The sequence below is a fragment of the Echinops telfairi genome, unplaced genomic scaffold (genome assembly GCF_000313985.2).
Source record: "Echinops telfairi isolate 266 unplaced genomic scaffold, ASM31398v2 ScPeMD7_12;HRSCAF=54, whole genome shotgun sequence".
Classification (NCBI taxonomy): Eukaryota; Metazoa; Chordata; class Mammalia; order Afrosoricida; family Tenrecidae; genus Echinops; species Echinops telfairi.
The window spans coordinates 953,119-963,370 of NW_022103909.1; the positions used below are offsets into that span (position 1 = coordinate 953,119).

A 10,252-nucleotide genomic window follows, 5' to 3' on the forward strand; every position below is an offset into this window, starting at 1 on the left:
CGTGACCGCTCCCAGTCTTCTCCACAGACCCCCCACCCCCCCCACTTCCTTCTAGGGTATTACCCACACCCAGCCGTCCCCACCCTGTTCTGGAGTTCGACTCCCGGTGTGGGTTGAGGCCATCTCACAGGCAGACTGCGGGCAAATTAATTACTTAATGTACGTCAACGAGCTTTGAAGATGAAACGTGCAAACGCACACTGTCCCTAATAACATCTTCAATACCTGCACGGAGCCCTGGCGTCGCCGCTGAGCTCACCTTTAAGATGAGTCCTTGGGGAGTTGCTGGCAAACTCCCCAAGCCAATAAACGACATAAAATGGCTTTTCACTTCTTTTATGCAGCCAGCCCTGGCTCTCTCCGGTAATAAAAGGCCCCCGCGAGCACCCGAGGGACCAGAGGAGTCGCAGGCGCGCGGTCCACAGCCCACATCACCTTCCTCTGTCCGCTCACTCGGATCCGCTCGGCACCGCACCATGTCCTGCCGCTCCTACAGGATCAGTTCAGCATGCGGGGTCACCAGGAACTTCAGCTCCTGCTCAGCGGTGGCCCCCAAAACCGGCAACCGCTGCTGCATCACGGCCGCCCCCTATCGCGGGGTCTCCTGCTACCGGGGCCTCACCGGGGGCTTGGGCAGCCGCAGCCTTTGCAACCTAGGCGCCTGTGGGCCTCGCATGGCGGTCAGCGGCTTCCGCTCCGGCTCCTGCGGACGCACCTTCGGCTACCGCGCCGGCGGCGTGTGCGGGCCCAGCCCACCCTGCATCACCAGCGTGACGGTCAACGAGAGCCTGCTGACGCCCCTCAACCTGGAGATCGACCCCAACGCGCAGTGCGTGAAGCACGAGGAGAAGGAGCAGATCAAGTGCCTCAACAGCAGGTTCGCGGCCTTCATCGATAAGGTCAGTGAGGCCTGTTTGGACCCCACCATGGAGGACAGAGAAAGCCAGCGGTGCCCTGCCGGGAGAGCTGTTGTGGGGACCGGGCGGACACAGCCTGGTGGAACATCTGTGCAGCACACTGTAGGCAGAGGGGTACACCCTTATGTTATCCCAGCCAAGTTGATGGAGGTGTGGGAATGGCCTAGCCTGCCTGGTGGCTTGTCCCTCGCCTGGTGGTTGGAAGCTGCCAGCGAGTTGATGCTGCTGCCTCCTGGTGCGCCCATTAGAACTGCTCCACCGGGTGGTCAGGGCTGCGAGCTTCAGTAAGCCCATCACCTGGCCTCAATTCCACAGCACCTCTGGGTGAGTTCAAACCACCCAACCTTTCGGCTAGAAGTTGAGTGCCTGACTGTCTGCTCCACCCAGGGACACTCCCAAGGGTCCCAAGGTGGCGAAGATGGTCTGCACCCAGCCACTAACCTAAAGGTTGGCAGTTCAAACCCACCCCGTGGTGCTGCGGAAGAGAGCCCCGGCAGTCTGCTTCCATTAAAATCGCAGCCAAGAAAACCCTACGGAGCAGTTCCCCTCTGTAGCACGTGGGGGCGTCATGAGTTGGAACTGGCCCGACGTCCACGGACTCACCTAGGCTTCTTAGGTGTGGTCCAGAAGGGCCCAGTGTGGTCTGTATGGAGTGTGTGTTTCAGGGACCAAACAGAGCTGTCCCTGAGTGCTCTGTGCTGGGAAGGTGGGGCACGATGGGGAGTGGGGTGGGTGGGGGGAGAGCAAAGGGCATGTGACTCAGGGCCGGGGTCCTAGGAAGAAGGGACAACTCTGGGGGCAGTGAAGAGCGCTCATGGAGGGGGTTGTGCCACCTCCCTCCAGTTCTGGGCGCTGGGACCTCGGGCCTCTCTAACCGGCTCCACCTTGTACACTTGTGGTGAGGACGGATGAGTCAAGCGTAGAGAGTGCTAGCCGGCACTCAGCGGGCCCCAAATGCTCCGTGTTCTTATGATTTCGCAAGGGCAGGCTTACCAGCCCACAGCAGTCAGCCTCCTCCTTTGATGGAGGGACGATGGAAGAGGCGAGGGCCAGGTGAGCAGGGTAAGCCGCAGATGCAGCCCAGGGTGGGGAAAGCGCCTCACTGCTGGGAAGCTGCCTCCCATGCAGGTCCAGGGAACAGAGCGTGGCCCCCATGGACCCCACTCTGCCTTCTCCTGTGTCCGCCAGGCCTCCCTGCTGCCTAGAGACAGGGCTGGGCTCCTGAGTCTGGGGCTGTCCGTGAGTTTTGGCAGCTCCTCAGAATGACCCCCATCGAGTAAGGAGGTCTTCTAATAAAGAAATCGAGTTTAGATGAGCTGCTCATGGGCACACCACGGGGGTGGGGGACAAGCCAAGCCCCGGGAACCTAGATGCCTGACACCATCACTCACTTATGGGCTGTGTGGCCATGAGCTGGGTTCTCCCTACTGTGAGTGGAGAAAGATAAAATCTATCCCCGTGTGTGCAGCACTGTGATAACGGAAGGAAAGCATGGACCGGGTCCACTGTGCAGACCTAGCACCGCACAGTGCCTACTCCCATGTGCAGGAAGGGTTGGGCTGCCTGGCTGAGCCCATGAAAAGGGCTGGTAATGATCATAAGGGTTCTGTCACGGTCTAAGCCAATCACGTGATTTCAAGCATCCGATCTTGGTGGCTGGAAGGTAGGTTCCAGCATTCTCTTCGTGAGAGAAGTGAGAAGTCGGACCACCAAGAGACTCATTAGCAGGGCCACTCCAAGTGGCAGAACGGGGACGTGCATGTGACCTTTACGGCCCACGTACTTTCCCTTTCACCCACACACAACTACCTCTGGGGGGCTGGGAGGACGGCTCCTGTCTCCTTGAGTCCAGACACTCCCCCACCCCCACCCCGTGGCTCAGCTCTTGACTGATGTTTCAGGAGCATCCAGGAGCAGAGTTCGGATGGTGGGGGGCTGTCCCCTTCTCCCTCAGAGCTCCCTGCTGAGTCTCTCTCCCCCCATCCTGGACGGCAGGTGCGCTTCTTGGAGCAGCAGAACAAGCTGCTGGAGACCAAGTGGCAGTTCTACCAGAACCAGCGCTGCTGCGAGAGCAACCTGGAGCCCCTGTTCAACGGCTACATCGAGACGCTGAGGCGGGAGGCCGAGTGCGTGGAGGCCGACAGCGGGCGGCTGGCCTCGGAGCTCAACCACGTGCAGGAGGTGCTGGAGGGCTACAAGAAGAAGTGAGTGCAGGGCAGCACCAAGAGGAGCACAGGGCAGAGCAGGGGTGGGGGCGGGTAGTGGAAGGTTCACACCCTGGCCTGCTTGAAGCAGCTCCTTTGAAGCTGCTGATAAAGTCTGCCTGGGACTCAGAGAGGGTGTCTCATGGGGATCTGAGCTTCTTCCGATTCTTTGGCCCCACCTCTATCCCTTCAGAGCCCCCCAGGACTTAGAACTTTGTGGAGAGCGAAGGAAGAAAGCCCAGTTCCGTGCTACAGCTACCAAGGCCCCCTCCCATTCCTGCATGTGGGCCAGTGACAGGAGCTCTCTGTGGACACAGGAGGGGGGTGGTGGTGGTGGAGGATAAGCGTAGACTTGCAGGGTAGAGGATGTATGTCTGCCCTCACCCCAAAGCAGAGGAAAGCCAGCCTGGGACAAGAGCCAAGCCAGGAAATGCCCAGAGTAGGCCACTGAGATTACATCTGAACAAGAAGAGCCTCTCTCAGACCCCTGGAAGAGCTGGCCCAGGAGATGGGTGGCAATCAAGCCCCATGCCCCTCGGCTACCACCCCTCTTTTCTGCCGCCTTAGGTATGAAGAGGAGGTGGCTCTGAGAGCCACGGCAGAGAACGAGTTTGTGGTTCTGAAGAAGGTGAGGGGGCTGCTCCTGTGCCGGGAGGGGGCACCCGCTGGCTGTGCAGCCCCTAGGCTGGGGGTGGTCACCCCACCGACCACAGGGAATCACCTTCCTTTGAGCTGCCTCTCACCCGCCCCGTCCTCCCTGCCCACCCCCAGGACGTGGACTGCGCCTACCTGCGGAAATCGGACCTGGAAGCCAACGTGGAGGCCCTGGTGGAAGAGACGAGCTTCCTGAGGCGGCTCTATGATGAGGTAAGGGGCCCTGCAGCCAACCAGGCAGCCAACCGGGGCGGGCAGAGAGGGGCCATGGGGACCCAGCCCGGGAATGACACATGTGTGTGCCAGTCCATGGATGATATGAGTGTGCAAAGGACATGCACACAGATGCAATAGGGGTCTATGATGCAGGTGCATTCTGTGGGTCCCACAGAGGCAGGTACGTAGGTGGATGAGTCTGCCATGTCTGTGTTCCTGTGAGAGCCCGGCATGTGTGTCTGGGCATCATGGAGTAGGTGCATGCTGTGGCTTCTCTGCGTCCCTGAGAACCTTGGGTGTGTGGGGGGAGGGGCAGGGGGCTTGGTCTGTGTGTGAGTTTGCATGAGCATCCATCTACAGATGGGCACAGAGAGAGTGTGTATGTGGGAATCAGAGGTCCGAACAGTAAAAGTGGTCTGTGAATCACTGGCCTTGCCTTGCAAACCCACCTCCCTTACTGGATGACTTTGAGGTGAGTTTTTTTAAATATAGAGTTTTGGTTTTTGTCTTTTCTACTCTCTGGACCTCCGTTTTCCCCATTAGTTAAGTCAGCAGCTGGCCCAGGGTGATGTCAATGGAGCTTTATTGTTTCTCAGTGTGCCTTTGTGTGAATGGTGCTGGTGGGGGTTGGGGGGGAGTGGACAGGAGTGGAAGGCATCCCTGCAGTGATGGGTACTACCCCCAGGGCCAGTATGAATTGCACTGATGGGTGTCCCCCCGCCACCCCCACAGGAGATCCGGGTCCTCCACTCCCACATCTCAGACACCTCGGTCATTGTCAAGATGGACAACAGCCGGGACCTGAACATGGACTGCATTGTAGCCGAGATCAAGGCTCAGTATGATGACATCGCCAGCCGCAGCCGGGCTGAGGCCGAGTCCTGGTACCGCACTAAGGTAGCAGGCCCAACACCTTTTCCAGAACCCTGCAGGAGGGACACGAAAGGGCTCCCACCTCTGTGTAGGTAGCTGGGGGTGGACATGCAGCTACGGGATGAGCTGACAGGCTGTTAGGGTTAGGACTGGCATCGGGGTTATAATCCGTGTCAGCATTAGGAACAGGATTAGGTTGAGATTTAAGTTCCTGGGGCTGAATAGGATGCCCCATCCTGGACCGCATGTGCACATCCTGCTGCCTCCCTCCTGCAGTGCGAGGAGATGAAGGCCACGGTGATCCGGCATGGGGAGAGCCTGCGCCGCACCAAGGAGGAGATCAATGAGCTGAACCGCATGATCCAGAGGCTGACGGCTGAGATTGAGAACGCCAAGTGCCAGGTAGGACACAGGGGAAGCTCACATACCCTGCACAGGCCAACTGCCCCTGGAGGGCAGAGGCCTGGCCTGGCGTGGTCAGGCTTCTCCCACAGCACACCAGGGGGGAATAACCATACCGCCCACGTCCCTGGCCCACCCTGGAGCTCCACTAAGAAGAGATAGTGAAAGGCTCTCTCATGCTCACAGCCCTTTGAGGTCCCTGGTCATAGATATAGATCTTCCCTCTGGGACCCTCTGCTCCAGCCCCGGGCTCCATTGCCTGGGAGCAGCCCACCCGTGCTCTCTCCCTCATCCTGGTCCTCGAATCTCCACCCCCCACCCCCTAGCGTGCCAAGCTGGAGGCGGCCGTGGCCGAGACCGAGCAGCAGGGCGAGGCGGCCCTCAGTGATGCCAAGTGCAAGCTGGCCGGGCTGGAGGCTGCCCTGCAGAAGGCCAAGCAAGACATGGCCTGCCTGCTGAAAGAGTACCAGGAGGTGATGAACTCCAAGCTGGGCCTGGACATCGAGATCGCCACCTACCGGCGCCTGCTGGAGGGCGAGGAGAGCAGGTGAGGCTAGGGAGGGGCCCCGCTCTCCAGGAGTGAACGTCTTTGAGCCCAAGGGGAAGCTGTATCTCTGACTACGCCTAGGTCAAGCTTCAGTGGTATTAACAACAATAATCATCATTTCCCAGAGACTTACCATGTGCCATTTCTGTGCCAAGAGCTAATGTTAATCCTCACAATTCTGTGAGGTAGCCCCGTTTACCCAGCCCACCCAGAGATAGAGGGATACGGCCCAGCGAGGCCAGAGGGCGTTCTCATGGCCACACAGGTAATAAGGGAACAAGCTGGGACCTACAGCTAAGCCCTGTGCTCCCCCAAGTCCCTTCCCTTGGCCACTTTGCTGCAAAAGAGAACTGCCCCCTCCCTCAGGCTGCTGCCTGGCCTGCTGCACAGCCTTGTATGCCGGCATTATAACACACCCATAGGTGCGTAGCTCTCTATCACCCACGGGGTCCTGCCACACACATGGCTGCACTGGCTTCAACTCCCATTCATGTCACCTGGTCTGCTCTGACCTGGTCACCTAGATTGTTGCTGGACTCTGCTAGAAGCCAGAAGTGTTGATGCATTTCAGAGCAGGAGCGTTTAATCCACACCTAGGGGAAGCCCTGCCTGCCCCTCTGGCTTGGGGGTGGGAGTGAGGGTAGAACCTGTTCCCCCTCCCCCAAAGCATCCATCCAGCCCAGGTGCCCCCTGACATCCCGGGCTAATGTGCTCTCCCTCTCCACAGGCTGTGCGAAGGCGTGGGCTCCGTCAATGTCTGTAAGTATCTGCTTTGCCAAGGCTCGCAGCTGCGCTCAGTCGCCTAACCCACTCACCCTCCAGGGTCCTCTGACCAGGAGGGGGCACCTTTTGTTCCTCCCTGGGCTCCCCTTACAGAAAGCAGAGTGGCACTGCAGGCCACAGCTTTGCCCTTCTGGGCCCCACATCCCTAGGTGAACGGTGATGCGGAGCTGCGAACCACCAGGCTCATGGTTCAAACCCACCAGCCACTTGGAGGCAGACAGAGTGACAGCCTGGGAAACCCTGTGTGGGGTTGTTATGACTCAGGATCCATTTAATTTGGGTTTAAAGCCCCTTTTAAAGGCAACCTGGTGGCTCAGTAGTTAAAGCGCTCCACTACTAACCTGCACCTTCAACTCACCAGTCACTTCCCAGGAGACTGATTGGGTCAGCTGCTTCCGGAAAGACGGGCAGCTTTGGAAACCCTGCGGGGCAGGGCTACTCTGTGCTGGGGTGGGGGTGGGGAGGAGGTCACTCTAGGAGCCCTCGTGGGGAACGTTACTGCGTTGGGCTGTGATCCTCAAGGGTTCTCAGTTCGAAACCACCAGCCCCTTCGAGGTAAGAAAGACAGGGCTTTCTACCCCATAAGCAGTTTCAGCCACGGAAGCTCGCAGGGACAGTCATCGAATCCATGGCAGTGAGTTTGGTTTGGGTCTAAAGGAGTCAGAATCAACTCCAAGGCCATGGGTTGGGCTTGGTCTTTGGAAACTCTTCTTGGAGTCCCTGGGGCAGGGGGTAGGGTGGGGAGAGGAGGGGTTGCCAACAATTGACAGGCTTGACTGCTAAGCCCCCGGTTGCGACAACCTACTCCCCTAAGTCAGCCACTGAAAGCCCCGGCGAGTGCAGTTCCAGGCTTACCCACGTGGGGCGCCGGGGGTGCTAGCCTTTCGCCCCTGCCATGGGCGGACGCACTGCAGACCGATCCCGCCAGGCTCTCAGCCTAGCGTCTCCTCCCTTCCTTCCCTCCTGCAGGCGTCAGCAGCTCCCGCGGCGGAGTCTCCTGCGGAGGCCTCACGTGTAGCACCACCCCAGGGCGCTCCATCGCCTCTGGGCCCCCCGCCACCGGCGGCTGCATCACGGTGATGGCGCCGGACGCCTGTGCCCCCTGCCATCCCCGCGGCTCCAGCTTCAGCTGCGGGAGCAGCCGGTCGGTCCGCTTCGCGTAGAGCCTGGGCATGCAGCCCAGCGCCTGCCCTGCCTGTGCCAGCTTGGCTCTGCCTGGTAGGAGAGCAGCTTGTGCGCTTGCTTCCACATCTCCCAGATGTTCCCAGGGAGGGAAGGACCTGTGCTCTCTTCTAGGAAGTGGTTTTCGCTTTCTTCTCTTGGCTCCAGTTTAGAGAGCAGGCCCCAGCCCTCCACCTAGCGCCAACTTAACTCCCAAATAGCTGTGGACGATTTGTTGGAGAGCCCGCAGCCTCTGGGACCTGGCCGGGCCGGAGCTGCGCAGGGAGGAGAGGCTGACCTTCCCCTGGGACATGGACAAGCCTGGCCATCCAGCCATGTCTCCCCAAGCCCGAGAAGCCCCTCCCACCAGTTCCCCAGCCTATTCCCGCCTGGATGGCTAGGCTGGTCGCAGCCAGAAAGGCTGGCTGTTGCTTTTTGAGGGTGCCCTGCTTGTCGTTCTGACTGAGAGGCATGTTCTGCCTTGATGGAGCACTCCTGGGATCCAATTAAACTCCTGGTCCCCAGGCCCAGGAGGGTGCCCACCGCCCCCTTGCTGGCCAGGGCACTTTCTACATTTCAAAGCAAACCGCAGAGACCTCGCCCTGCCCTGCTGGGTGCAGGCTGTCTGGCCCAGGCAAAGCTGGTGGGGTGGAGGTTAGGCCACTTCCTGGGGCTCCCTCTAGGTTACAGCTGTCTGCGGGTGCCTTGCGTTCTGGGTTGTCTCGTCTGTGTTTCAATAAATGCTGCCGCAATGCACGTGATCTTGTGGACCCTAGCGCCTTCACGCCTGCAATGCATGCGACTCTCAGAGCTCTTCTGCGCCTTTCCAACCAACCCATCCTTGGCCAGCCCCAGGCCATCTCTCCCAAGCCCCCAGAGACCCCCACCTTGTCCTTGCCACTTCCACAGCCTGGCTCCAGCTTAGCCCTGGGGCCTGACCACAGCCTCAAATCCCCACCAGACCTTGGTCGCCCCCACCTCTCCCCTGGAAGCTCCCAGCAGCCAGACCCGGCCATAGGAGCCCAGGTTCAAATCCCTCCATGGCTCGGTTTGTCCTGCTTAGGTCAACTGAAGGCTCGCTCCACCTCCTCACTTCCCACCTGCCCCTCACCCTGCCCAAGCCCTCCACTCAGGGATGTGGATCCCACCTCACAGGAGGCAATCTACTCTCTGAGCCCCCCCGCCCCGTCCCACGTGGGCATGGGCTACCCCCACACCCCTCCTTCCATTTGCACTCCCCACAGTGTCTGGGGCCCTGGGAATCTCCCTTTCCACCTTATGGCTCTGGACCAGGAGTATCAAGGGGTATGTCTGGAGCCTGGCTCAGACTGGATGTTTCCAGAGGGAAGGCAGTGTCTCCCCAGGACTCTGGTCCACTCGAAGACCCAGGATTGGGTTGGTTACAGCAGGCAGGGACGCTTGGATGACACGGGTGGCTGGCAAAGTAGAGGATTTAGACACCATGCTCTCTGAGACCACCCTCCACTTTTCCATCCCCACCCACTGCAGTGGGATTGATTCCAGCTCATAGCCACCTGGCATGGGCTTTCCGAGGCTGTCAATCTTTTCAGGAGCAGACAGCCTCATTTTTCCCTCACAGAGTGGCTGGGGCGGGCGAGTATTGACGTGCTGGCCCTGTGATTAGCAGTGTGGCACTTACGTCCAGGGACAATGGGGCTCCTGACTTCTTCACCCAACAACTCCCAACTCACTGTGTCTACTGACAGTGACCTTACAGGACAGGGAAGACCTGCCCCGGTGGCTTTCCGAGATGACTGTGACTCTACAAATGCTGAAAGCCTAGTCATTTTCCCGATACTCCTCAATAAGAGGAAGAAATTGGCTGCCACCAGTGCCACCATTGTACTGCCTCACCCCACCTCCTCACCCCCCATGCCTCCCCCCCTTGCCTCTTCTCCTGGTTGCAGAAAGCAAGGCTTGTGTTCTGGTGGCTCCTCATGTCGGGCCCAAAGAGCTGCGGTTCCACCAGGAGCCACTGACCTCTCCTGGGTTTGTCAGCAGGGAGCCTCTGGCCTGCCTGCTCCCTGCTGCCACCTCCCTAGGGCTTGAGGGCATGGCCATCGTCACAGCAGACCAACTTCCCAGATGGAGGGCCTCCTTTGTCCCCAGGAGAGGGTATATCTCAGGAGTCAAAGGTCAGGAGGTCAAGTACAAGCCCCAACTCCACCAGGTTTCCAAAAGGCCGTGGACAAGAAGGGGCATTGTGTTTTAGGCTTTTCCTGAGGATCTTCCAAGTGAGTGGGGCTGGGCCAGATCACCTGCAAGGTCTGCCCAGCCCTGCATCCTGTGAGGATTCTCTGGGTAGGAGAGAGTCTTTGCCTGATGTTATCCGGGATGTCGGCTCACACATCTACCCTGTATCCCACAAATACGACCCAGTGCCTTGAAAAGTCAGAGCCAGGACACAGGGGATATGAATAAGCATCTTAATAAGTTCCTATGCGTCATATGTAAAGACAGTGCCCTGGCCCAGC

The 10,252-nt window shown here is 59.3% G+C and overlaps 1 protein-coding gene across 2 annotated transcripts; it reads left to right on the forward strand.

The window, feature by feature from the left end:
* The first annotated feature begins 476 nt into the window (after positions 1-476).
* On the forward strand, positions 477-7,759 carry KRT85 (keratin 85). Of its 2 annotated transcripts, none has more exons than XM_030884764.1 (9): positions 477-899; positions 2,913-3,121; positions 3,689-3,749; positions 3,893-3,988; positions 4,724-4,888; positions 5,141-5,266; positions 5,593-5,813; positions 6,541-6,576; positions 7,573-7,759. In XM_030884764.1, exons 1-9 carry the CDS (start codon positions 477-479, stop codon positions 7,757-7,759), a joined length of 1,524 nt encoding a protein of 507 aa, XP_030740624.1. The 2 variants fall into 2 exon arrangements, with proteins under 2 accessions (XP_030740624.1, XP_004711417.1); XM_004711360.1 differs by having other exon boundaries at positions 6,541-6,572; positions 7,566-7,759.
* The last annotated feature ends 2,493 nt before the right edge of the window (positions 7,760-10,252 follow it).

Coding starts and splice junctions, on each gene's coding strand:
- KRT85 (XM_004711360.1), top strand. CDS start 477: ATGTCCTGCCGCTCCTACAGGATCAGTTCAGCATGCGGGGTCACCAGG. Junction 3,989..4,723: donor TGAGGCGGCTCTATGATGAG/GTAAGGGGCCCT, acceptor CCACCCCCACAG/GAGATCCGGGTCCTCCACTC. Junction 4,889..5,140: donor AGTCCTGGTACCGCACTAAG/GTAGCAGGCCCA, acceptor TCCCTCCTGCAG/TGCGAGGAGATGAAGGCCAC.